The sequence below is a fragment of the Rousettus aegyptiacus genome, unplaced genomic scaffold, assembly GCF_014176215.1.
Source record: "Rousettus aegyptiacus isolate mRouAeg1 unplaced genomic scaffold, mRouAeg1.p scaffold_m13_p_1, whole genome shotgun sequence".
NCBI lineage: Eukaryota > Metazoa > Chordata > Mammalia > Chiroptera > Pteropodidae > Rousettus > Rousettus aegyptiacus.
The window spans coordinates 92,191,588-92,219,402 of record NW_023416284.1 but is presented as its reverse complement, the minus strand read 5'-3'; the positions used below and the strand labels follow the sequence as shown (position 1 = coordinate 92,219,402).

At 52.4% G+C, this 27,815-nt stretch overlaps 1 protein-coding gene across 3 annotated transcripts in view; it reads left to right on the top strand.

The window, feature by feature from the left end:
• The window catches only part of GRM4 (glutamate metabotropic receptor 4), a 115,969-nt gene that overhangs the window by 45,870 nt on the left and 42,284 nt on the right, over positions 1–27,815 (top strand). For 2 of the 3 annotated variants that reach the window (XM_036238969.1, XM_036238973.1), the window contains exon 3: positions 4,780–4,996. The exons of the other annotated variant lie outside the window; for it this stretch is intronic. In XM_036238969.1, coding sequence (XP_036094862.1) covers positions 4,780–4,996 — 217 coding nt within the window. The remainder of the gene's footprint in view (positions 1–4,779; positions 4,997–27,815) is intronic. 3 annotated transcript variants of the gene reach the window in all.

Sequence of the window (27,815 nt, the reverse complement as noted above, 5' to 3'; positions counted from 1 at the left end):
AGTGTTTGGGGGTGGGATAAATCTAGTTCCCTTCCTGTGATCCCCACATAGCCTTCCCCAGCACAGTGGGGGTGCCTTAGAATGCCCGTTAAATTGACAAGAGACTAAGCATCCTAACATCTGAGAGGACATGCCTGGTGCTTCTGGAGCACCCTGCCTCCGTGCTGTGAGAGGTCTGAGCAGACTTTCTGGAGGATGAGGGCAAAGGGAGGGCTGCCTGGAGGAGGCAACATTTGAGCTGGGCCTTGCCTCACAGAGAAGATTTGGATATGGGGATATAAGATCATGGCTCTGTGGGCAGAGAGGTAGGAGAAGACAGACAGGTGGACCTAAAATACGATACCTGTGGCTGGTCAGGTGCTGCTAAAATCTAGGTTCTTGCTGACTCTTGCCTCCTGAGGATGAGACAGAAGAAGGTACCATGTCCCTAGCACCTAGAACAGTGCCTGGCACAGAGTAGGTGCTTAAAGTATTGGGTGAGGGTAGAAGGAAGGGAGGGAGGGAGGCAGAGAGATGGAGGAGCTGGCAGTGGGGCGGGCGCGGCTGCCTCCTTCCCTTCCTAGGCTGCTTTTGTGAGAACAGAGGAACATTCCTCGAGGAGGGTGTTAGTGGAGCCCCCACCCTCTTCAGCCGGGCTTCGGAGACAGTGAGAGCTGAGGAGACGACAGAGTCCCACTCAGGCCAGGTGGTCACAGTCGCCTTGCCCATGGTGTCCCTAAGGCTGTCCCTAGCTCTCCCCTACCTCACTCTAGGCTGCAGGGGGCAGGCCATGTTGGAGAGCCTGTCAGCCTCTGAGGAGGTGGTGTCCCCTCTAAACACAGAAATAACAATGCGACTACTGAGAGAGAACTGGGGGCAGGAGCAGGGAGGCACAGAGGAGAGTCCCAGGGAGACTGTCAGAGAACGTCAGAGAGAAGGGCAAGGGGAGAAGGCTGCCAAGAGGAAGGTTGGGGCGGGGATAAAAACTCATAGCCACTCACACAAGAGCTGACCTTTTGAATGTTACTGCCTGCCAGGCGCTGCCCTGGGTGCTTTGCATGAATTCCACATGTGACCTTTACAATCTTATAAGAAAGGGATTTAACGATTCCCATTTTGCAGCTGAGGAAACTGAGGTCCAGAGAGGTGAAACGATTTGCCCAAGGTTTCCCAGCCCATAGGTGGTGGAGCTAGGTTTCAACCTGAGCTGTTTAGCTTCCAAATCTCTGCTTGAAATCATTCCCCCTGAGAAATTTGGGAGGGCCTGGAGCTGAGGAGAGAGCTAGCAGAGGGGCCATGTAAGAGGATTCTGGCGGATCCCTTGGACCCTGTTCAGAAGGCTGCTCCCCACCATCTCATGCCTGGGCCCCTGTTCCAGGGTGTCAGGAATTGTTGGGGACAGAGCAGGGGCCCCTCCTGGGTTCCTGAGATCAGGGGCTCAGGCCCTCCTGAAGGTGACATGTATACCCTGCCGGAAGCCCGTGTTCAGCCCTCCTACCCTTTTCTAGGAATGGGAGTGTGAAGGCAAGCAGGGGCGGGGCCTGTGTCTGAAGACTGCTCACAGGCCTGGACAACCAGGGTGGGCTCCAGGTCCTGACACCTGGACATCTACCTGTTCATCTGTCGGCCTGTCCAGGCTGAGTGCCTGAATGCGGGAGGGCGGGGGTGTGGGGGTGTGGAAGCTGGAACGAGGGATGAGTGAGAAATGGAGAAGTCGCTTGCGTTGCCGCTCTCCTGTTCTGCCATCAGCCCTGACACCTCCCTGGGCCTCCCGCCCTCTGCTGTGTGAGGGCCCTTTTGACTCTGGATGCTGTGTTGGGAGAAAATATCAGAAGTAGGAGACAATCTTCCAATTAGAAGGAGAGTGGATTCCTGGGTGTGTGATTAGGACCAGGCGAGAGGTAGGCCAGCGAGCAAAGACCATCTTGTCTCAGCCCGTGGTGACGGCGGGCTTTGTCAGGCGGGTCTGGGCAGCAATCGCCACGACCTTCTCCAGCTCCAGCTCCGGCTCCGGCTCCAAGTTCAGGGCGAGGGCTGACCTGGGGGTGGCATTTATTTTGTTCTGTTTTATTGTTGACGAATTAAAAAATATGGGTATTTCAGACATGTACAAAAGTACAACTGAGCCCCCATGTATGCACCACTTAGCAGCTGTCAACTCCCGGCCAGTGTTACTTCTTTTTTTCCCACACACTCCCACCATGGTTCTTTTGAAGGAAATCTGAGACCTCATCATATCACTCCGTCCCTAAATATTGCAGTACATATTTCTAAAACAGTGAGTCTCAAAGGGAGACAGCCTTGTCCCTGGGGGATATTTGGCAATGTCTGGAGACAACTTGGTTGTCACAACTCGGGGAGAAGTGTGCTATGGCATCTAGTGGGCAGGGGATGGGGAGGCTGCTGAACATCTGCAATGCACAGGGCAGCCCCCAACAAAGAATTATCCCCCCCGCTGAAGTGTTACTAGTGCTGAGGCTAAGGAACCCTGCTCTAAGGGACAGGGACGCTCAAAAACCCAGCCAATCCCTGAAACTATAATAAAATTATCAGACCTTGAAAATAGCAATACTTTTAAAATTAATCGCCAAAAAGCCAATCGGAGTCTACATTTGAGAGGGTGCTGTTTTCATGATAAGTGCTCTCTGAGGCAGAGAGGACCCGGTTAGTTTTCGGACATTGCTGACACAGGCAGGAGAGGGGACGTGCGTACTCCCCAAGATTCAAATGTGGTTTGTTTTTTAAACAGTGTCTATTTTTGCATGGTTCTACATGCAAAAGGTACAAAGGCTATAATGTGAAAGGTCCCAGCCACCCGTCTCCAGCCACCTGTTTCCCTCCCCAGAGACAGCTTAACTGTTTTGTTTCAGAGCTGCGCGAGTTAGTACCTGAATATATACCACCCCCTCGCACAATAAGCAGGGCGCACCTTGCTTCTTTGTTGCTTTTGTTCTTACCCTATGTCTTGAAGAGCAGTCCTGGAAAGCTGCCTTGTTCTTTTTGGCAGCTGCGTAATATTCCTTATAGGGCCATAGCTTCTTTTACCAGGTTTTTCCCAAAGTGTTGCTTTTACAAAGGTGCTACAGCAAATGACTCAGTACATACCATTTTATAAAGACCACAAGAGCTGCAATTTAGTTGCTCAGAAAATCCAGAAAACCAAGCATCTGTTTTCCCCATATCCTTTTCCGTGAATGAGCTCAGCGAGGGGAAGCAGTGAGGGTCTGCTGGTTGGGGGTATCCCTGGTTGGGGGATGGGCTGAGCTTGGCCATGCCCTTTTTGTAATAGGTGTCCTTAGTGGAATGTGCACCCCAACTCTCCCTGGGGAATAGAGACACCATAGGCATAGGCTAGGTGGGCAACCACTTGTCCGAAGGGTGTCCCCAATCCTCTTACCCCCAGAATGGTTCCCCACCCTCAGCTGCCATGGGAACTGAGGCTCTGGCCATGAGTTTTCTTAGACAGGATTGAATATTAGTGATTCTTTAGAGGGATAAATCGTAGATTTGATATTAGCCCAGATGATATGCCCGCCCCTTCACTCTGTCACCCTGGGCAGCTGAGGGCAGGGCAGAGGGCACACAGGAAGGGTGTGTTTTGGTGTGGACGGAGGCAAGGAAGAGAAATCGTGGAGAACCGAGCTGTCCTGGGGAGCTGGGGCTGCACAAGGGCCTGTGAGGAGGGCACCTGGGGGTGTGCACATGGGCCGTGGGGGAGGGCAAGCCCCAGGAGGGTTCACACAGCCCCTTCCACATCCTTTGGGGCTGGCTGGATGTCAACCACAAGAGGAATGTCAGCCTACGGGCACTGCATCCACCTGTGCCCGAGGGTGGGCAGGTGGGAGCTGTGGGGCGGGAAAGTGCTCTGTGGCTGGGGGAGCTGCAGCTGGGGGCAGCAGGTCTGGAGTCTGCTATTGAGAGTCTGTGGGACAGGCAGGCGCCTGCCTCTCTTGGCACTGGGTCCCGGGCTGTGGGGAGAGGGACCTCCCAGAGGCCCTGCAGACTCCTGGGTTTCCATCCCTAGGGGGTGGGGCAGGGTTGGGGGGAGTTGGAATTTGGTCTGTTGTCTCCTCTGAGCTGGGCAAGAGGAAAGAGCCTGAGCCCAGAGGGAGCTGTGGGGACAGGATCTGCTGGGTGGTGGCCTAGGGGATACCTGGGGGAAGGAGATGGACCAAATGACTCCCTCTTACCACTCTCATCCCTACCCCATCCACAGGCCAAACCATCTCACCCACCTGGGGATTTTCCCTGGCTGGGATCTTCCAGCTCTTTATGTATATCAAGGCACCCAGAGGCCCTGGCGTGTGTGTGCACATGTGTGCATGCGTGTGTGTGTGAGATCCCCAATGACTCCATGGTGTGTACGTGTGTGTCGTTGGGGGGCCACCAGCTGCAGGACACAGTTGAGGCTAGATGGGAGATTTTCTGGGGGAGGGCTTGATGCTGACATGCCTCACTCTTGCTGGGAGCAGGTAGGGTTATAGGGAGGAGCAGGATCAGGCAGAGCTGAGTGGAGGTGGGAGGCATCGGGCACCTGGGCTGGAGCCAGGGGCAGGACCAACTAACTATTTGCCCAACCCTCTCTGGGCCTCGGTTTCCTCCTCTGTCAAGTGGCCTAGGACTTGTCGAGCCTGTGTCACAGGGTCTCCCCTAGGATGAGATGGGGTAGTGCCCGTGGGAATGGCCGGGGAGGTCCCAAGGCTGTGGGGACAGGAGGGAGGTTGGTGTGTCGGGGTGCAGTGCTGGCCAGGCAGGGTGGGGGTGCCAACCACCCCCATTAGCAGCCCCTCTCACCTCCAGATCCCCCAGATCAGCTACGCCTCCACAGCCCCCGACCTGAGTGACAACAGCCGCTACGACTTCTTCTCCCGCGTGGTGCCCTCGGACACGTACCAGGCCCAGGCCATGGTGGACATCGTCCGTACCCTCAAGTGGAACTATGTGTCCACGCTGGCCTCGGAGGGCAGCTACGGCGAGAGCGGCGTGGAGGCCTTCATTCAGAAGTCCCGAGAGGATGGTGAGTCAGGCGCATGCCTGCAGGGTCATGCTCGGGGATGGGGGTATGTCGTAGTACAGTGGCTGAGCACTGCCTGAGAGCCATTCTCTGGGTCCTGCTATGGGCTCTGCCTGCCCTGGGCCATGCCCCTTGTGGGCCTCAGTCTCTTCTCTGAGTACCGGGGGATTGGCCTAAGGCCTTATTGGGCAGCAGGGTAATTCCTGGGGGTGAGGGGTGGATGTGAACGACTTTCACAGATGTGGCCAGGCAGACGAAAGGACTGTCAATATTCCTGGTGTGGGAGTTGGTGGAAAAGCCACTGTTCTCAGGCAGAGAGGAGGGGAAGGGGGTTGGGATGGAGATGGCCTGGTTTAAGGCAGTCTGAGGGACCCAGGAGCTGGGGGGCCAGCCGGCAGGTTTCTGGAGCAAGGGTTGTTTGAGGGATCAGGAATTTGGAGTCCCTGAGATTGAGCAGTCTGGTGGGGGTGAGAGTCAGGGGCTGCAGGAGTCACATCTCACATGGGTGGGCAGGGCTGTGCCGGCTCAGGCTTCAGTGAAGTAGGTGCCCCGTGGGTGGGATTTGAGGATCCGTAGGGAGGTGATTTGCTCTTCTTGAGGTCCCCTCCACTTACCACAGGCCACCTTTCCTTTATTAAGCTCACTGCCTGCCCTTAATTGCTGTCCTCAAAAGCTTTTAGGTATAGGCAAGCGAAAACAGGCTAACGGAACAAAAGTGAACACTTTGGCAGGCCTGAAGCCTGAGCCTCTGAGTGAGTCAGTTCCAAGGCTGTGCTGGGGGAGGGCAGCCTGCAAGGGGCTGTCGTAGTGGGCTCGGGGTGGGGTGGAGCAGCGGGCAGGTCTCTGGGTTGGGGGCTCCACCTCGGTTGGGTGAGCCTTGCCACAAGGCAAGGATGATTGAAGGCCATAGGGCTGAGGGATGGCACCTGTCGTGTGTGGGATATGGGGAGAAGACCTTCCCTCTCCTGACAGACCCACCTCCCTGCAGAGAGGGCTCCTTTGCCACCTCTCTTGGTCTCTCCCATGGTCCTGTCTCTAAATAGCTCCTGCAGCACCCTCGACCTTGGGAGATGGCGTGTATATATTTATACCTGTATAACCCAGGACTCTAATTGCTTTTTCTAAGGACCACAGTGTCCAGAGACTGGCATTGGTAACACCCTGCAGGCATAATCCTGCTATAAATCTTGGATGAGCCCCTTTAATTGTATAGCCAAAGCCACTTGGATGCCTGCAACCTGGCGGAGAGGGCGGCCCCAGCGGAAGTGGGGCGGTGCTGACTGATGGCTGCGGCTCCAGGCCACTCTCTACTCCAGCAGCTGAGCCTGGCAGAAGGAAGCAGGGGGTGGACAGACCCTACTCATACTTCCAGCCAGGCGGGTGACAGCGTCAGACCCCCGATGCCACAGCCCCCTCCCTCTGGCTGACCTTTCTCCTGACATGTCCTTTCTCCTTTGCTCAGACTCTGGGCTGGCCCCACACCCCCTGCTCTGCAAATTGCCTTCTTCCTCAATGGCTTGAATCTTTCCCCAAATAAACCCATTGCCTTTGTGTTTAAGATGCAACCTCTGTAGGATTTGGGGATAAGGGTGCTGGATGGAACAGGGACAGAAGTTCAACACCTTAGTGTTCGGTTGTGTTCAGTCCCTGCTGGAAGGGGCCTAGCAGCCACCACCAGTATTTCCATAGTCCTTCCTATGTGCTCAGCACCTGTCTTATACCTGTTGTCCTAGGTATTCCTCCCTACCCTATGAGGTAGGTCTCCACATTTTATGGGGAGGAGCTGGGACACAGAGAGACCAAATAATAACCGATATAGGTCACACAGCACCTTATCAGTGGAGAAGGGCACCAGGACTAGAGGTCTTAATTGCCTTTGTATTCTTATCCCTTTATCTTCTGCCCATTTCCCACTGCGTTCACTGAGACCCATGTGGACCAGCCCCGTGCAAGGGATGGGGGTATTACAGTGACACACACACACACACACACACACACACACACACACACACACACACACAGCCTGGAAGACACATGCTGACATACGAAGAGCAGAAGCGGTATGGGGTTGGGGTGAGGTCCAGGCATTGAGTTTTATCCGAAGCTAAGACTATTATTTAAATTTTCTACAAACATCTAATCAGGCATTGGGTAGTTAAAGAATTTAAAGTCTAGTTAAGATTTTTAAAAAGGACTTCTCTAAAAACAAGAGAACTGGCTCCTCCCACAGGGCCTGCAGCTCAGAGGCCCTCCTGCCCTGGCGCAGCTGTCCCCTCACGGTGCGCCTGCACCCCGTGCTCCATGCCATCGCTGAGGCCTGATCTCCCACTTGGCTGTACCTCCCATGTCCCCGGATCCTCTTGCTATCACCCTGTGCAGGGTGCACAGCCCTGAGGTCCTCGCGCATGGGCAGCTAGGTCTCCCTGCCCTGCCCGCTGAATGAAATTTGATTTGGAGGAATGTCTATAGGTGGATGAAAAGAAAGAGAGAGAGAAAGCCATGCTTTAGCTTGCCAAATTGAAATCAGAATTGAGCGGCCAGTAGAAAGAGGCTGCTGTACCTTGGAGCCTAATCCCTGTGAAAGATTAAAGATGTCTTTGGCCATATATTGTATTGATTCATCCTCTGAAGTATAAATCATCAGTGAGTTGCTTAGAAGAGTACCAGGGAGCAGGGCAGAGGGGAGGATGTGCTTGCCAGGCTGAAGACATCAGAGCTGTGCTAACTTGGTCAGCAAATCCTGGGCACCTACTATGTTCTGGGCTCCAGGACCTGCAAGGAATCATAATTATGCCCATTTTATAGATGAGGAAACAGAGGCCAGAGAGGGTGGGTCACTTTCCCAAGCCAGAATGTGGAGGAGCTGGGGCTGGAACCCAGCTCTCTTCTGGGCGGGGAGCTCCTGGGTAACACCCAGCACTCATTGGGACATTGACATAAGGCTTAAAAAAAGCAGAAGCGTCTCCATGAGGTCACCAGGGGATTTGGTTCTGGTCCTGTCCAGTGAGTGATTCTAGCTCCCTGGGCACATCTGGGCCTGTGTTCCCAGGGTCAGAACAATAAGGCTTCTCCGGGTTTGGCAGGGTGTGGGCCTGGGGCTCAGATCTGCTCCTTAGAGGACAGCTTACCCCTTGCAGTGGGAAGTTCCAAAGCCTCATCGCCCTGCTGTGTCCCTGTGTCCCCTACTGATATTCTGGAGATGCCGATGATTCAAACTGTTGCTGGTCTGACCTCCAGCTCCACATCCCAGGGCCGAGCATTAGACTTGCATTCATTCATTTACTTATTTAGCATCTGCTCTATTCACTTAATGTATTATGCATTTTTCCCTTTTTTAAAAAGCATTTTATTTTATTATTGGTTTCAAGTATACGGTATATTGGTTAGACATTTATATAGTTTATGAAACAATCCCCCCAATTATTCTATCACCCATCTGGCTCTACACATAGCCATTACAGTACTGCTGACTATACCCTACGCTGTGCTCCCCATTTCTCTATCAACTACCAATTTGTACTTCCCTAACCCTTCACTGCTTTCTCCCAGCCCCCCAATGCCCCTCCCCTCTGGCTGTCATCATATTGTCCTCCGTATTTGTGAGTCTGTTTTTGATGAGTTTGTTCTTTTTGTGTATAAGTGAAATCATGGTATTTTTCTTTCTCTGACTTATTTTTCCTTTTTTATGGCTAAGTAATATTCCATTGTCTATATGAACCATAACTTCATTATACAATCATCCATTGATTGGTATTCAGGTCGCTTCCATATCTTGGCTATTGTGACTAGTGCTGCCATGAACATAGGGATATATAGATCTTTATGTATTAGTGTTTCAATTTCTTTGGATAAATACCCAGAAGTGCAATTGCTGAGTCAGAAGGTAGATCCATTTTTAATTTTTTGAGGAACTCCAGATTGTCTTCTATAGTGGCTGTACCAATTCGCAATCCTGCCAAAAGTGTATGAGGGTTCCCTTTTCTCCATATCCTCAACAACACGTGTTGTTTTTTGATTAATTGATGATAGCCATTCTGACAGGTGTGAGGTGATATCTCATTGTGGCTTTAATTTGCATTTCTCCTATGATTAGTGAGCTTGAGCATCTTTTCATATGTCTATTGGCAATCTGGATTTCACTTTTGGAAAAATATCTCTTCGGGTCTTCTGCCCATTTTTAAATTGTATTATTTGTTGTTGTTGTTGTTGTTGTTGAGTTGTATGAGTTCTTTATATATTTTGGTTATTAACCCTTTATCAGCTGTGTCATAGGCAAATATCTTCTCCCATTCAGTAGGCTGTCTTTTTGTTTTGTTGATGGTTTCCTTTGCTGTGCAAAAGCTTTCTAGTTTGATATAGCCCAATTTGTTTATTTTGTTTCCTTCACCTGAGGAGCTAGAACTGAAAAGCAATATCAGAGAGTTTACTGCCTATGTTTTCTTGTAGAAGTTTGTGGTTTTGGGTTTTACATTTAAGTCTTTAATCCATTTTGAGTCTATTCTTATCTATGATGTAAGAAGGTGGTCCAGTTTCATTTCTTTGCATGTATCTCAGACTCACATTTAGATGGCACCTGTCAACACAGCAGCCTGGGCACGGGCAGCGACTGGCCGGGCTGGCAGCCTGAGGCCCAAGGCTGAGGTGCCTCCTTATCTGGCTGGCTGACTACGTGACATCGCTGGACTCAGCTTCTCTGGCTGTAAATGGAACAGTGGCCTCCTGGAGGCTCTGAGGAGCTGGCGGAAGAGCTTGACCAGCTTGAAAGAGCTGCGCCAGCTCCTCTGGGTGCTCATGTTTCTGGGAGACCAGAGAGGAGAGGTTTGCCCTGGGGCACTCCTAGGATCCAGAAACCCCTAAGAGTGTCCATGGCCCTTTCTGCTGCCTCCCCCTCTCCTCCTCGACCTTACCTCCTTCCACTGCCTTTTCCATCTCTCTGCTCCAGCCACAGTCACCTCCGCTTGCTCCTCTCACACTGCAGGTACAAGCCCGCCTCTGGGCCTTTGCACTGGCTAGTCTCTCTGCTTGGAAAGCTCTTCCACTGGTATCCATGTGGCCCATGTCCTCGGGACATTCAGATGTCTTCCCAGGTGTCCCCTCTTCAGGGAAGTCTCTCTGACCACTGTATCTAACATAGCCCCTTCTCCAGCCCATTACTCTTCATTCTGTCTTCCTCGCTCTGTTTTCTTTAAAGCACTTGACCAGTAAATGTTTATTTGTTTATGGTCCACCAAGACATATGTATATTTGCCTGTTTTGTTCTTTGCTGCATCCCCGGTCTCTAGCATAGTCCCTGGCACAAGGTAGTTGCTCACAAAATGTTCATGGAATGGACAATTTGATCACATGATCCAGCCCCCAGCTACTGACTTTAGTCCTCCTCCCACCCCGGGGCCTGCGAGATTGCTCTCCCAGCCTACAGGAGGGCAGACTGAGCCTGGTATAGTACAGGCATCTGGGGTTAGGTCAGGCTGCTCTGGGACCTCAGCCTCCTTCCCCACTGTGCCCCCCACTGTTCATGAGACACTATTGACTTACTTAGCACAGAAATCCTTTCGTGGGGTGGGGGGAGGCAGAGGCAGGCACGTGAGAACTCAGGGCCTGTTTGCAGCTATGTCAGGCCGAAATGTGGGTTTAGCGTCCTTATTTCTTGCCACAGTGCCTGCTTCAGATGCTTCATCCTGAGGGGCTGCGTGCCCCAGAGGGCAGGAAGGGGAAGAGGCTCCGGTCTCCCAGCTGGTCTGGGCTTCATGGATTTACTTCACACCTGCTGAGTGCCCAGCCCCATGTGAGGAGAGGAGCTAGACCCTGGGCCTTGCCAGCTCTCAGTGGGTGAGGGAGGTGTGGTGCACAGCCAGACTTAGCACCCTGCCCTGAGTATGGTAGGTGCTCAGCAGAGTTTGCCTGAATTAGTGAATGTAGAGATACGATGATGTGTCTGTTTAAGTGAAGAATGACACTCTGGGGATGCAAGGGACCCCAGCCCAGCCAGACAGGAAGTCTAGCAGGGCTTGGGGGAGGGGTACTTGGACAAGTGCAGAGGAAGGAAAGGGCATTCCAGGTGGGGGAACAGCATGAACAAGAGCCTGGAGGTAGGTGTGAACAAGGCAGATGGGACCCCTGTGAGGGGCCTGGCCTGGTCCTAGTGGCCATGAGACAGAGACCAAAGTGAGATGTGAGCAGAGATCCTTTTAAGCCAGTCCTGTATTTTAAAATTTTTTGGCACTTGGGGTCATGCCTACTTGCCCAAAAGAGTATATGAGCACACACCACCTCTACCTGCCGTGTCCAACCTGCTCAGGGCCCAGAGGGTCTTCTCTGCCCATCAAGGCTCAGTGCCAAGACCCCTCCTCCCTGCAGGCTTCCCTCATCTGCTCTTCCCCAAGCAGAGTTGCTCACTTGGGTTAGGGGGATGATCTTCCCCCTGGCTTGCCACCTGGCAAGCCCAGTGCCTGTTGAACTCTCCTTCCATCTCTTCCACTTGACTCTGGGCTCCTTGAGGGTGAGGAGGGACAAGACCCCTTGGCTCTGTGCCCCCTGCTCTCCTTTATGCATAGCAAGGCCTCAACAGATATTTGTAGAATGAACAAATAAGGGAACAGATGATCAGCCTGGTGCCCTTGGTCATGTCATTGCTCTTATGGGGCCTCCTTTTGTCATCGAGATGTGGGTGTGTCAGCTCTTCTCCAAGGTCCAGCTCTGATATCTGACAGGCTGTGTACTCACAGTCCACAGCCCCTGACTCCAGGCATTCTTTTTGTAAGCAAAGACCTGTCAAGGATCGTTCCCATTATTCTGGCTCATTCTGAAAAACCTTCAGACATTCACTGTAAACTACTTATTTAGGATGTTCCTGTCAGAGGAGAGCTGGATAATGAATCATCCCTCAGGGCCCGAGGGAGTGGATGTCAAATGGTGGCATTTCGGGGCATGGTCTTTTGGTTCAGGGATGATGGGGGCCACTTGCATGGGGACAGAGCCTGGAGCATGCAGCCTTCTTGCCCCACACAAGATGAAATGTGGTTGAAATTAGCCAAGGGGATGGGGAACTGGAAGCAGGGAAGGGTCCTGCCACTGGTTTGGTGTTTACGTAAGTGGGATGGCTTGTAGCATCTTTTCAGGGAGAGATCTCTGGACTGTCCCTCTAGTTGCCTCTTGAACTCACATCCCAGGGACCCAGCAGCCAGGGCCCAGCATGCCCTGCCCTCTGACCATGCATTCTCCGAGGATATGGGAGGGAAGTGGGTCAACTCAGCAGCCAGTACCCACCATTCTAGCTTATCAGTTAGCCCACATTGAACCTGAGACCCATCACAGTATTGGCTCCTCTGGTTTGCCACTTGTCGCTCTACTGTGGGCAGAAATTAAGTGGACCTGGCATGAGTTCCTCCCGCCAAGCCACGAGGCCCATTGCACGCTAGCTGAGTCTCCTTGGCTTGCACTTGGAGATTGGCAAGGTGCTGGCATTAATGTGACTGCTCGTTGATTGCCAGGTCAATCTGTGTCCCACTATGAAGATAATCCTTGTGCCTGCCTGGCCCGCCTCGGGGACTTCGCCTGTCCACTCTGATTTTTCTGTCACTCTGGCCTGTGTCAGGGCGCTGACACCTCTCAATTTTGTTAATCCCTTGGGTTGGGTGTCATCAGGTCACTTTTCCTGCTCACTCCGACTCTCCTCTGATATGTTCACCCTGGCCTATCACATTTGAATTTGCCTCTAAGCTGGATGGAAATGACAAGAGGAAGAAGATGTTAGATGCCAGGCCCTTGTTGCCCTGAATTTTCATCCCTTACTTTTGGTTCAGGAAGGAACTTTTTTTTCCACTGGCCTCCTTTGTGGAACATGTTTGAAGATTTCTTTGGGGTTTAAAAAAGTTTCCCTTTGCTGGTTGCAGCTCCTTTATGGCCTTCTGAATCCTGTCCTTCTCTGGATGACACAATAAAGTGGAATGTTTTAGAGCCCGGACGCTGGCTTTGCCACCGTGAGTTTTGCCACTTTGAGCAGTTCCTAAGGTCTCTGGACCTCAGTTTTCGTCTGGTGAAATGCGGATATTAATAGCACCTCCGTTATAAGTTGCTATGAGCACTAAATGGTTAGTACATGTAAAGCACTTAGCACAGCCTGGGCCCTGCACTACGCGCTAAGCTGCTAAAGGTGTCAGTTTCCTTATTATTAAGCAGAGTTGGGGAGTGGGGCAGAGAGCCCTGGGCTGGGAGGCTGGGCCCAGTTCTAGTCCTGGCTCTGTCTCTGGGTGGCTGTATGATCCTGGGTTGGTCACTTTCCCTCTCTGAGCCTCAGTTTCGCCATCAATGTGAAGGTGATGGGTTGGGGGACGTCAGAGGGTCTTCGCATCCTTCACCCATCTCTCTTGGCTTTTTACCTGTCCTCACCACATGGAGGTCCTAGTATCACAGGGTTGGCCTTTGGTTTCCAGTGTGTCTGTTGTTCTTGGGCCCCAACCTAAGCCCACAAGGTAGCCGTGTCCACAGCCACCTGTTCCCTCAGCCGCTTCAGCCGCTTTGATTTCTATACCTCTAATCTTTTTCACAAATATATCTCTAAATGTGGTTTGAATCCCGTTTTCTTCAAGTTCATTTTTTTTTTTTTTTGCCCTTGTTTCTTCTTCCTCCCTTTACCTGAGCCTCTTCACTGGGAGTGTACTGGATTCTGTCCTCCCAGGCTCCCATGAAAAGGGCATCCCTTCTGAATTCTTCTGCTTTGTTAAAGAGCAAGTGATGGAGGTCATTGACCTTTTCTTGCCCCCGTTCCAGGAAATCCTGTTCACCTGTTTGCTGATTACTGCACTCGATCCTATTTTCCAATCTGACGTGGCATCCCAGCCCTCCAAATCCCCGACTCTGAGCTCCTTGGAGCAAGTCCCAACCTTTTTATTCTCTGCAGCTCTGAAAGGGCCCGTGAACTTATTGTTTTCTCCCCTCTCCACCCTGAGGCTTCCTGCTGCAGGCCGGTATGTGGCTGCTCAGTGTCCTGGATGGGGTTCCTGCCTCCTGTGGGGTTCCTCTGCTCCTATGCGACCTTAGGCAAGTCCCTTCCCATCCTCGAGCCTCTAGTTCTTCATCTGTAAGCCAGGAAGGGGCTGTGTACCATTTTCAAAGGGCTCATGCATGTGGACACACTGAAGGATGCCCATCGCCTTTTCCCCTCGTTATTCTCTATATCCACCCATCCAGTCCTCTCCCTGAGCCTTTGAGCCCCAGAGGCTCTGCCCTTTGCTCTGGCCCCTTAGCCACCTGGCCTATGTGAAGACCCCTGAACCTCCTTTTGTTTTAACATACATATCTCTAGGACATATCTCATTAATCATCCTCACAGAAGCTGCCAGGCCTTGGCCCCATTTCAGCTCCTGCACAGCCACCTGAGAATTGTCCCCATTTTACAGGGGGAGTGACCATGACCTGGAATGCCCGAGGGCTTGCCCAAGCCCTTCCAGCTTGTTGGCAGCACAGCTGGGGTTCGCACTCAGGTCCATGCCACTCCAAACCTGCCCATCTCTGGAGTTCGAAGGAAGGAAGGTGGAGCCCTCCTTTCTGTGAGGGATTTGATTCTCTTCACCTGGCTTCTCCAGGGAAACACTAGTGGGTCAGTCAGATAGATGGACCTGGGAGGACCTGCCTCCCATAGAGGGCCAGGGCAGGAAGAGGTGGAGCGGCTCCTGTGATGGGGAGTGTGTGTGTGTTGAGGGAGGAGAGTGTGTGTAACAAGAGTCATCAGCCACATGTGGTCTTGTAGGAGCCTGTGCGGGGTCATCTAAAAGTGCGTATAACAGACCCTGGAGGTGGGAGAAACATGTTCCCTTGTGGTCACTCCTTTAGTTCTGGCTCCCCTCATGTTCCTGAGGTTTTCAGGGACTAAGGACAGAGTCCAGGACTTTAAACCACACAGAGCCTGCTCTGTGGGGATGTGGCTGGCAAGGAATGGAGTAAGGGGAATTTCTTTTTTCTGCTCTTCAGCCCTTTCATCCCTCATCTCTGCATAGTTATTCATTCATTTGATGAATAAATATTTACTGAGCACCTACTGTGTTCCAGGCATACACTGAGAGTATAGCAGTGGGCTAAACAGATGGAGATTCTTGGCCTTGTGAGCTCACATTTGAGGGAAGGGACAGAGGCAGCTTATAGTAAATAAGTAAATACATTACTATATAACATAATTATGCATAATATAATATAATAATATAGGAGCTGATGGGCATTGCTATGAAGAAGAACAACAACTGCTATTGTTCTTGGCCAGTCTGCAGATGCCGAGTGGAGCCTCATTCGTAAAGTGCAGGTCCCTTTCCATTAGTGGACAGAGGGGGAAGGTGGTCAGGGAAGGCCTTTCAGCAGATGTGACATTAGGGCACAGCCCTGAATGCAGTGAGAGTGTGGCCTGTATGGAGATCTGTGGGGAGAGAGCCCCAGGCAGAGTAACCAGCAAGTGTGAAGGCCCTGAGATGGGAGCCTCCCTGGCGTTTGGCCAAGAAGGAGCAGAATGATTGCGGGGAGAGAAGCAGAAGAGGAGGGGCAGATCCTGTGGGGTCTTCGGGGCCACTGTGAGGACTTTGGCTTTTGCACCAAGTAAGATGGGAGCCAGTGGAGGGCTGTGAGCAGAGGGCGGACAGGGACAGACCTGAGTTTATTAGGACCTCACTTGCTGTTGTGTGGGGAATAGACTGTGGGGCTGAGGCAGGAAGGCCGGTGAGGAGGCTATTGCTGTTGTTCAGGCAAGAAGTGATGATGGCTTAGACGGGGCATGGGGTGCGAATAAGGGGCACATTGGGGTGTATTTTGAAGCCCACCGGACTTGCTCCCAAGTTGCTTGTGGGCAGAGGGCAGGGGCGTCTCCTAGGTACTTCTGGCATCAGCACCATGGATAGCACCACTGCTCCAAGGCCAGGGACATTCATGGAAACTCTCATCAGCTCTGGTCCCTGACAAACCGCCAGGACTCCAGTTCTCGGCCAGCCTGTGGATGCTGAGTGGAGTCTCATCCATAAAGTGCAGGTCCCTTTCCATCGATTTTGTTATCAGTTTTTAAAAAAATTTTTTTTTAGCTGAATATGTTTATTTCTGGGCACTGCTGCAAATCCTTTTGGGGATGAGGCAGGTCTGAATGCTGTTCTATAGCTGGGATGAGAGGTTTGGAAACACTTGTCTCCAGAAATCTCTGCATCTGGCTAAACCACCGTTGCAGGGAGAGGGAGGCCAGGGTGGGAATGGGGGGAGGGAGAGCTTTCTTGAGGAGGGGTGCCTTGAACAACAGGTGGGCCTGTCCCAGGGGAGCAGGAGGGTGCTCTGGGTAGGGAAGCTATGTGACTAAATTTGGTTCTTCATCCCACCTCCTTCTGAGAGTAAGGAGGGGGCAGCATCCCTGGGAGCAGCAGGTCGATGTGAAGGGGCGAGCTGGCTCACGGCAGAGTGCTGCCCGCCAGGCTCACCATGGACTTGCTGCGTGTCTTTGGACAAGCCATTATCCCTCTATGGTTCTCAGTTTTTCCATCTGTAAAATGAGGAAAATCGTAGTCCCTACTTTGTTGGTTATTGTAAGAATGACAAAAATAGGTGAATTAGCCCCCAGAAAGGCCATGAAAAGAAGATGAAGGGCTGCTTCTGAGGCCTCAGACCCTAAGGTTGGGGTTCTCCCCCTTCCCATGGTGACGGGCTCCTCTTTCTCCCCAACCTGCACAGTGCGTTATATCTATGTTCCATTTCGCTGTACAATCATATGGATATTCTATGCAAATTCTCATTTTTAATGAGCCAGAAGGAAAGCTAATGACCATTTCGCAGACGTCTTGGTGCCCAAGGGAGGCCTTGGGATGGGGAGAGGAAGGAGGACCAAGTGACAAGCAAGAGGAGAGAGGAGGGAGGGAAGAGAATGGAGTGGGGACAGAGTAGGGGCTGCAGAGTGGTGGAGGGAGGGGAAGCCCAGGCCCCATGTACGAGAGCCTGCCTGCTTGACTCATTGTACAGAGAGGGAAGAGAGAGGAGACAACTTGCCAATCATCCCAGAAGGTAGGATAGAGAGATAGAAAGTTAGAAGAAGGGGAGAAGATGGGCTGGAGAAAGGGAAGGTGGAAGCAAGCCAGAACTAGGCTTTGACTTGTGGAGCTCGGTTTCCTCATCTGTGCATTGGTCGTAATACCTTCAACTTGGCTGATTTGGAGGAGCTAACAGAAGAATAGGTGTAAAACTCATTCAACTGAAGAGTTCTGTGTTAATACGAGAGGCCATGGAATAATGGGGGGTCAGCGTGTGTGTGTGTGCGCACATGAGGCAGAGGATGGGCAAAGGAATGATCAGGGAAAGACAGGAAGAAGAGGGTAGAGGGACAGGATGTGGAGGTAGGACCAATAGACCTTCTGGACAATAGGCCATCTCTTAATTAATTAGTCCATTTATCCATCCATCCATTCATTCATTTATTCACTCATTTATTCATTCATTTATTCATTTATTCTTTCATTATTTAGCATCTCGCATCTATCGCCTACTTCATAGATGGATGTCGGTTCCATGAGGGCAGGATTCTTGTCTGTCCTATTCATGGCTGACCCACAACATCTAGGACTGGGAGGTGCTTAGGAAATTGTTGCTAAGTCAATGAATGCTCTGTGCCTGGCAGAAGGTCTGGCAGTGGCCATCTCCCTGGAGCTCAGAAGCTGGTGGGCACAGTGGCACCTCGTCTAATAATTTCCATTCACTGTGCTAAATGCAGTGATTGAGACATTGTGATTGTTTTGGGAACCCAGAGAAGAAGGAGCCTGGTGTCACCCATGAAGACTTCCTGGAGGAGCCTGAGCTGAATCCTCAAGCTGACTTGAAGAAGTTTTGGAAGGGAAATTGGGCATAAAGGCAGAGAGAATAGTCTGAGCAAAGGCCTGGAGATAGGAAGACTCCGGTGTACGTTAGAAATTGCAGGTACTCCTGGAGGTAGGGAGAGATGGAAAATGAGTCTGCAGGGCCTCAGGATTGCACTGAGAAGTTTAGACTTTTCCCTGAGGGAGATGAGAGCTACTGAAGGTGACAGGGCGGGACTGGGGTTTGGTGGAGAGTTGGGGACCAGGCTGGGCAGGCCCAGGTTTGCATGCAGGCATAAAGGCTCTGGTCTGGTGAGACAGTATGGACAGGAGAGGGTGTGCCCATGGGATAAGGTACTGAGGAGCCAACTGGCTGTTGCCAGGTGAGGCTGGGCCTGCCCCATGGGCGTGGAGTCAGCCTGGAGAGGGTTCAGGGCAGCATGTGTGTGAGTGGCATGTGTTGGACTGCCTTGGGCAAATCATGGCTCCTCTCTGGGCCCTGATTTAGATCAGAAAAGAGCTCTCAATTCTGGGCAGCCCACCCCACCCCTGTCAGTGTAAATATCATTATGCGGTGGGTCCTTAATGACACTTATTCCCCAGATTCCCAGGATGTCCCTGTACTGCACCATGGGATAGTTCCATACTATGAAAAGTTGTCCCACCTCAAATGCCTATTGAGGAAAACTAGCAGATGGTAGCAATCTCTTTTCAAGCTCTGGCTTGGAGGACGAGGCTCCACCGAGCATTCCTCCCCCAGCTCCCAGCTCCTGGATGCCCTCCTGAGCCTACTCAAGAATGGCTCCAGGGATCCAGGCCTCCAGCCACTTTCCCTCTCTCCCTGGTTCCTGTCTCCACATGCCCATATCTGGCCAAGCAGGCTGCGGGGCCCCAAACCTTTCCCTAATAGCTTTAGAAGAGCCTGGAGTAGAGTTTTAGGGATGAGGTGAGCAGCTACCAGCCCACATCTGGGCCTCAGCCCCTGACCTTTGGACATCGGCTCCTACTAACCTGTGCCTTAGGGAGGCCTTTCATGGGGTGCCGGGTCAGGCTGGTGTCCACTGCTGTCCTCACTGCGGCAAGCCACCATCCTTGTGACCACGCTCCAGCGAGGCCAATTTATGGGGCACACTCACATCCAACGTCTTGATCCTCCTTCCCAGGTGTGGTGAGCAGTCCCATTTTCTGGCTGAGAAAGCTGAGGCCTGATGAGGTAAAAGGATCACCTCAGGTACATTCAGTACAGGGCTGCACCCAGGTCCCCCATTCTTTGCATGTCCTGCCATTCTGCCTTTGAAAGGATTGGCTTGGAGGAGCCTTCTCTTTGCCACTCCTCCCCCTACCCTGACTGGAAGAGGATGAGGTGAGGGCTGGTGTGGGAGAGGGTCCAGAAGGACTTCATTATCCAATGCCTGCTTGTGGCAGGTTGGGGGAACTGAGCCCACCACCAGCAGGAGATATACTTGGCCTGCCTAGGTAATTACATCTCAGCATTTCATTTTACTTGTCAGTTTCTACATCCTGGGGATGTGGGCTCCTAAATATTTCATCATGGCCTGCAGCTGCATGTTCCTCTCAGGCCAAACCACAGGCCAGCTGCTGGTCCTTAACCCTGGTCCCTCCCTGCCTGGCTGAGCCTTGGTTCCTGCTATGGGGTAGAGCTGGCAAAAGTTCTCTTCTCCATGCCCTTGTCCCACACGAGGGTCTCCGCCGCCAGCCCACCACTAACTCCTCTTCCCAAGGGGTCCAGGGTGAAGAGGTCAGGCAGACAACATTGCTGGAAATTAGGCTCAGTTCAACCAGCATCGACTGAGCCCTACTTTGTGCCCGGCACTCTGCTGGAAACCTGGGAGTTAGAAATGAGAAAGACATAGTCTGCCCTGAAGGGGCTTATGAGCTGATTGAGGAAACTGACAATAATATTATAACGATAGCGAATACATATTAAGTACTTATGTGCTAGGCACTGTTCTAAGCACCTTACATGTATTAACTCACTTATTCACATTCTATTATGAGGAGACAAGTTCCAGAGAGGTTAAATAACTTGTCTAAAGTCACACAGCTAAGAAGTGGCAGAGCTGGGATCTGAACCCAGGCAACCTGGATCCACTCTCATGCTTTACAGCCTGAGAATTATAGAACTGACCACGGCACAGGCAGAGGATGGCAACTGGCCAGCGGGGAGAGTGTGATGAGAGCCTGAGTGAGTGTGATGGGTTCCGAATGGGGGAAGAATGTATGATGTTTCAAGGGGGAGAGGGAGGTAAATTGGGTCCCTAAGCGGAGTGGGGTTGGGCAGGTGAAGAAGCAAAAGTTCAAGGGTGGGAGAGTCTGAGTGGGGTTGGAGATAGTGGTCTTGCTGTGGTAGTGTGGAATTGTGAGGCTGAGGAAGGGATGAGAAGCTTCTATGTGACCTCACTCCCCGAGGTGTGTCGCTGGAGCTGGGGGCAGATGAGGAAGAGGGTGAGGGGTCTTGTTGTGTAAGTGGCTCCTTGGCAGAGGACTCTAAATGAACTCTCAGCAGTCCTGGGTCAGACTCCCCTTCTCTGAACCAGTTTGGGAAATGGGTAGGATTCCTTCATTCTCACCACTGAGAGGGGTGGAAGGTGGTGCCTGGAGGGTGGGCTGGGGCAAGGGTCCTCCATGGGGCCCTTGGGGTGGGGCAGGCCGGGAACCAGCCATCTCTCTGTGCCCTGCTCCCCTCAGTCCCCTCCCTCCACCACCTGCCTCTAAACACCTTCACTTCCTTTTCGATTTTTTTTCCGCTCCTTTCTAGCTTCAAAGGTGTTTTGCCTAAATGGGTTTGTGTTAAGATATTAGGTTGATCTCTTAGCAAATTTCCCTCTGCTCAGAGCTGAATATCATGAATAATGCAGCTCCGAACAATGCTGCTGCTGCCCAGTGGCCTCCTGGGAAGGGGACAGCAGCCTCGGCAATTACGTGCTGAGCCCCACAGCTGCCTGACTGGTCCCCCAATCCTGCATTCTTCTCCTCCCAAAATATCTCCCCAGGTTGTGCTTGTCCACAGGTGATCCCTTTAATCCTCACAAAGACCTTGCATGTCTATGGGGTGGAGATAATACCATCCCATTTTATAGATGAAGAAATGGAGGTTCAGAGAGGTTGAGTGAAGTGGCTTTTATCACGAGGCAAGTAGGTGATTGGGATGGACCATGAGCCCTAACTGTGCCCAGGCTCAGCCTCCTTTGTCACATCAGGCCAGCTCTCTGAGGCCTATGCCCCCTGCTTCCCCAGATCCAGCCCATTTCTCTGCGGAGGCGGGGCTGGGTATGAGAGGAGGGGGCCTCGTGGCAGAGCAAGAGAGTTTCAGAGGAAAGACAGGACTCTGCCTTAATCGTGGTTACTGAGGCTGCTTGGTGAATACTTGTTAGATGAGAGGTATTGTACCTACCCTTCCATCCAGTCCCTAACCCACTCCCCATCGACACTTCCCCGCCAGGCCCACTTCTGCACCAGTAGCAAAGTGAGGTATTAATGGTGCCCAGGTATGGCCTAGGCCAGCGTAGTGGTTCCAAGGAGGTATGGACACCTGACTGTATGTTAACGTGCACAGGTTTGTGACCATGTGTAGGATGTGACTATGAGAGGCTGGGTGTGGTGAGTGTGGTGTGATAAGCCCTGTGGTTACTGTGTGAGCTTGTGTGGCTGCAGGATTGTGTGAGGTGTGACTGTGTGTTGGTGCCTGTGTATGTGTGTATGGCCGTATGTACATCCTTATGGCTGAGAAGCTGTATGAGTTTGTCTTCTGGTTCATGTCTGTGATACGGAAGGGCTGTGGGTGGGGTGTGGGGCCGTGAGTGTCTGTGTGAGGATTTGTGACTGTGAGATTGTGTGAGGTTGAGGTGGTGTGTGGTATGTGATTTTGATTTGGGAGGGTGTGTGTGTGTGCACACACGCTGCTGAGAATGTTCAAGAAGGAAAAGTGTGTGTCTGTTCTGGACAATCCCTGGGCCTCCAAGCTAGGGCCCTGAGTTCTGCTCAGCACCCTGTCCCTGGGGACAGTTCTCAGTTTAGCCTTGGAGCATATGGACCTCACCAGCCCTGAGTCCTGACCCGAGCTGTGTGATGAGGTCCCTGTCCTTCCAGCTCCTGCCCTCCTGCCTTAGCAACCTGCACCCCACTAGGTCTTGCTCACTCCCCAAAGGCATCGGCTCCACGAGGCAGACCTAGGCCTTTACAAACACTGTGGTATTTGACCCTCACTTCGGCCTCACAAGGTGGAGTTTCTTTAAGTCCTTTCTCATTTTGCAAAAGAGAAGGCTGATGCTCAGAGAGGCCAAGTAACTTGTGTAAAGTCACACAGCTGGGAATCAGTAGAGCCAGCATCCTTTACTCAGGCTGGAGGGCTGGGGGAAGCTGAACGCAGGTGCAGTCAGTATTCATGCTTTGCACAATCCTTTATTGGAGTGCATTAGGAAGACACCTCCAGGTGGGAAACCAGGGTGACTGTCTCCACTCCTAGGGCCCAATGCCTCCTGTGTGCTGGAGCTACCCTGGCTACAGAACAGAGGGCGAATGTTCTATTTCATGTCCTTTTCACTGGCCTGACTGGATTTAGGCCCTGTGTCCGTGGGGCCCCACCAATTTGCTCAGACATCTTATACTTTCATTTACCTGTTCTGCTTTTGCACGTGTATTTCTGAGCACTCATAGCAAGGAATTTGCATCTAAGTAGAGAAGTAAAATCTCAAGAGAAGGTAGGACCTAGAGAGGTGTCCAGGTGAGTATGACGCCCAGCCCCCACATGTGCATGGAGCTCACAGGCAGGTCCTGCCGCAGCAGGTGCTGTGTGTGGATTATTTTGTAGCCCAGAGTCTGGAATCAATTAGGTGCCAAGAGCAAGGTGGGTACCTAGTATGTGTGCACACAGTTGTCTGGACGCTCAGTGTGACCAGGTAGGAGCACAGAGGGAAGGTCACATGGGCTGCACGGGTTAGGGAAGCTCCCAGAGAAGATAAGAGAGTTCGAGTAGGTGCAGATGCCCATGTTGGAGTCCTACAGAGCCTCAGCCCCATGTCTATGCTAGCAGCTCCGGCCATGATACCTCTCCCATCCCAGTCAGTTAGGTACTCGGTTGCTCATTTATCTAGGAAGCATGAACCACCCTCTGTCCTGAGCAGGTGCAGCACATATGCTGGGTTTTGTGAGGCCCTAGCAAGGAGATGACTGAAGCCCGGTGAGGGAAGGGCTGCAATGGGGAGCCAGAAGGTCACTGACCAGCCCCAGGGTGCTCTCCTGGCTGAGGGAGTAGTCTCTGCAAAGGCCTGTTGGGGAGCAGATGTGGTAGGATGGAGAATTCTGGTGGGGACCAGAGTGAGTTTAGATGTTGCAGACCTGAGGGGGAGATGTAGACCTTGAGTTTCTCTCTGTCTCTCTCTCTCTGTCTCTCTCTCTCTGTCTCTCTGTCTCTCTGTCTCTCTCTCACACACACACACACACACACACACACGTGCACATAAGGAGCCACCAAGGGTTGTAGGCGGGGCACCATGTGTCAGATGGATTTGTGCTTTAGAAGGAGGCTGGAGTAGAAACTGGATGATAGGGAGGGAGGGAGCAGGAGCACAAAGGGGTGGTGGCCTGCCCCTTCCCCCACCCCATGGGCCTCAGGCCTCTAGCCCGCTGTGGAGCCCCAGACCCAGCTGGAGCCAGAGCTGGTTGAGTCCTGGCCCCCACCTCACCGTCAGGCACAGCCCTACTCATCATGGAACAGCCGCAGGTTAGGGGGCATTCACTCAGGGCATGCCGCCTTCCCAACCTCAGAATACTCCTCTGGTCACAGCTCTGCTGCGGGAATTTACTCAAGCTAAGTGCTCCATTTATTTAGGTAAAGGTTTCACTCCTAGTTGAAAACAAAAGTGGCATCTTATTAGTCATTAACCCCTCTGAGTACCTCCCTTTCCTGGGAGTGAATTTGGGAAGAGGGCTTGTTTTTGGAGTTGGGGGAAAGGAGGGAAGGACCGCGTGAGCACATGTGTTTATGGATGCGGCCATATGGTCCATGGTGACTACCAGCCTCCCTCATGCCTTCCCCTACCTTCCTCTCTGCCGAAACCTAAGAGAGCCTGGGGTCCTCCCCCAATCTTGGGTTGTATAACTTCTCTCTTTCTCTCTACATTGCAATTTGATGCCTTCATATTTTTCTGTAATGTGAATTTTTCCACTTGATTTCCTAGAATTTGTCTTTTCATCGTTTTTCTCTCCTTTTAAATTTAAAAGAAAAAATAAAAGGAGATGAGAAAGAGAGAGAGAGGAGAGGAGCCCCTGCCTGTGGGCCTCCTGCGGCTGCTTGTTTGGGTTGTGAGACGTCAGGCCTGGCTGTGGACACCCCCTCCGCCACCCCCCTACCTGGCTGCCCGGTTCAGCCACAGAACGATTGCTCGGCACTCACTCTAGAAGAGGATCTCTTTCTCCCTTGTCTGGACCCCAGAGCCCGAAGTGCTGCTTGGGCAGAGTGAGTAGCCTGGGTTGCAGAATGTGATTCTAGGGCCCTAAACACTGGAGCAAGAGGGGATGAGTGCAAAGTGCCCTGGAAGCTGCGGATGCAGCTCCCTATCTTGGTCACCTGGGCTGCCCCACTGCCTATGGGGGCTGGCATTTAGCTCCTTCCTGGGCAGGACTCAAACCTTGCCTTGGGGCTGGCAAGGGTAGGTTTCCTGGTGAGTGAGAGCATGGAGGAAGGAGTTGGAAGAAACCCGAAGGAGAGTGAGAAGGATGCCCAAGCCTGGAGGATGTGGCTGAAAGCTCTGGGGAGAAACCAGGGAGCCCAGGTCCCCTGACTGCCCCTACTCGGGGGCAGGCATAGGCAAAAGCAGGCTACTCCAGCGGGAGGCCTTTTATTTCTGTCTTCCCAGGCTGCCAGGATGAGGGGTTGTGAAGGCAGGAGGTTTGGGGGCTGCTTGGATGCTCATAGGATGGTGGGGCAGACTTTAGACAGGTGGAGCGGGGAGAACCATCCGGTGGGGACGGGGAGGTGCTGGGAAGAGGCAGAAGCTGAACCTAGGTGCAATGATCACACTTGGCATAAACCTAAGCCCACTGGGGCATTATGGAGACACCTCCAGCCAGGAAAGTGGCTTCTGTGTGCCAGCCCTCAAACAAGCTCCTTGGATCATCCATGCTGATGGAGGGAGCCAGACATGGACGATCCCATGCAGTGGAGGACAGGTAAATGAGTTAAATTCATCAGTGGGCCTTCACCGAGGGTAGGATTTATAAGTCTGAAGTGTTTTTGATTCTTGGATTTCATGCAAGGCTGCAGCTCCTAGAGAAAAGTCCAAGCAGAGCCCAAATGTGCTCTGCCCATTCAGCTATGTGGCCTGGCCTGAGCCTCCTTGTCCTCTGTATCAGTGATCCCTAACCTTTTTGGCACCAGGGACCAGTGCTGCTATGAGAATCTCATGCCTGATGATCTGAGGTGGAGCTGAGGTGGTGATGCTAGTGCTGGGGAGCAAATACAGGTGAAGCTTCGCTCGCTTGGCTGCTGCTCATCTACTGCTGTGCAGCCTGATTCCTAAAAGGCTGCGGACCGGTACTAGCCTGCAGCCCAAGGGTTGGGGACCTCTGCTCTGGAACAAAACCAGGTGGAGCGAGAGGCTGCAGCCCCAGCCTCCCTCCTTCACATCGCCCTGCTTGTTTCCATCTCTGCCCTGACTCCAGGCTGTTTTCCATCACTCCTGCTATGCGGTGTAGGTTGCATGGTAGCAGGACTTTGTCCTCACGGCTGCTTCCGGCATCTAAACCTTGCTGGGGACATAATAGGTGCTCAGGAAACATATGTTGACTCAATGAAGGCAAAGTAGTGGCAGCATGGCTGAACGAAAGGTGTCCGGGGAAGCGTGCAGCAGGCCTGGCGCTGCCGAGGTGTGCTCCCGCCAGACAGGAGCACTGGTATCTTGGCTTCTCTTCAGGCTGATGCTCTCTCTTCTGGTCTTGCTTTTCCAACTAGACTCAGAGTTCCCAAGGAAGGATCAATTGTGCCAGGAACTGAACAGGGCACGTCTGGAATGAATGAGTGAATGAGTGAATGCATGAACACACAGACCCAGCCCTGCCCTTTTGGGGGGAACTGGTAGAGGCAGGCAGTGACACGGATACATTGGCTGGACTTGGAGAACACCAGGAAAGGTCAGCAGACCGCAAATGGAAAGGGCGCAGAGACCGCGAATACAATAGGAAGCCAGTATTAAGTTTCACTAGTGGAGTCTCTATGTCACATTCAAGGCAAGACAGGTATCTGGAGCCTGGGGGAGGCACTGGGCTCCAGCTTGCACCAGGGGAGGGCTGGCCGGGTCAGAGCCCTCCTCAGGGGAAGGTAGGATTTCAGGAGCTGGCTGGCTGGCAGGCGATGGGCAGCCCCAAGCAGGTTTCTCACATCCTCCCCTCCAGTGTACTTCGGATGCCACGGGCTGGGATGAACAAAGGGAGGTCCAGGTGTGCCCTTGGTTATTCTCCATCAGGCGGTACATGTGAGGACTGCAACGCTTTCGCTGTCACTCATGTCTGAGAGTTTTGTCTGGCCTGGGTCCTGGGGTCCACATTTACAAAGCATTTACATTTTGCCGTATTTGCTTCTGATTATTTTTTAAAGAAATAAAACATGGATTGCCTGGAAGACCCCCTGTGGAGCCCTCCTCAATCTTGTTCCTGTCCTTTCCTCCCTTGAGGTAACCACGACTCTGAAGGTGGTGGGTTCCTTTCTTGTTCTTGTTTAGTTACCCAGCAAGCATTTATTGAGCACCTGGTTCGGTGCCAGGCACTGTTCTAGGCGCTGGGAAGACTGCAACGAATCCAGCAGACAAAATCTCCTGCCTTCATGCAGCTTTTGCATATATATGTATATACGTATGCCCACATGTAATAAATCTTATTATATGTGGCATTTAAATTTTATAGAATGGGACAGACCATACTGCAATTTGCTTTTCAGTCAATTGTACGTTTTTATGCCAATACATGACAGTTGTTTTATTAATCTTAACTGTATAATATTCCATTGTACAAACACACTGCAGTTTATCTATTCTTCTGTTGTAAAATGTTTGGGTTGCTTCCGGTTTTTTACTGTTTCAAACAGTGCTGCAGCGAGTTTGCCTTTCTGCATGTGTCCTCACGCCCATGTGTGAGTTTCTCCGGGAAGGAGTGTGGAAGGGGACATGCTGGCTTGCAGGCGCTCAGCACACTCAGCTTTACTGGACATCACCTTGCGGCCTCTAAGGTGTTCTAATGGACACTCTTTGATCAGATCGTCCAGCTTTCTTGTAGCAGAGGTGGGGCCTAGAGGGGTGGGACAAGCACAAGCCAGTTTTGATAGGTGGGACAGCACAGGGCGAGAGCCAGGGCAGGCTGGGGGCCACCTCAGCCGGGGGTGGGAGTCAGGGAGTTGAGAGAAGTGGGTGGGCTTGTGATGCCTAGGGAGGTACAGAACGCCCCGGCACTCACTTTGGGGTTTAGTCCAGGTGGCTCTGCTTACATAGGGACCCAGTAGGTGGGAAGCAGCAGAGGGCTGGCTGGAATTCTACCCCCTGGTGCAGCACCGAGAGCCTCATCTGGAGTGGGCTCTGCCCCAGTTGCAATGTGTCCCTGGGCAACGCACTGCTCCTCTCTGGCCTCAGTCTCCTCTCTCCAAGTCCAGCTTAGGCCAGGGCCAGGAGGTCTCTGAGGTCCCTACCGCCCCATGTGTTCAAATGTGCTTGGCAAGTAACCGTGGCTTTCTGCCCTGGCCCTGCAGGCAGAGGCACTGGCTTGGCGGGCATAGCTCGCACCTGGCACATAGCGCTGGGTGCTTGCCTGGGGGCTGGACAGCTGGCTTGTGGAGTGAGGGACTTGCCAAGGGGGATACAGGAGGGCCTAGGGGACCGTGGGAAGCCCCGGACTCCTTCATGCCGCCTCTATTCTTATGATCTTGTGCCTGGAGCTGGGGACGTTGGAGGATTCTGGCTTCTGTCCAGAAAGAGGGAGTGGGCTTGTTCCTCACTATGAGGGTTTAATTGATC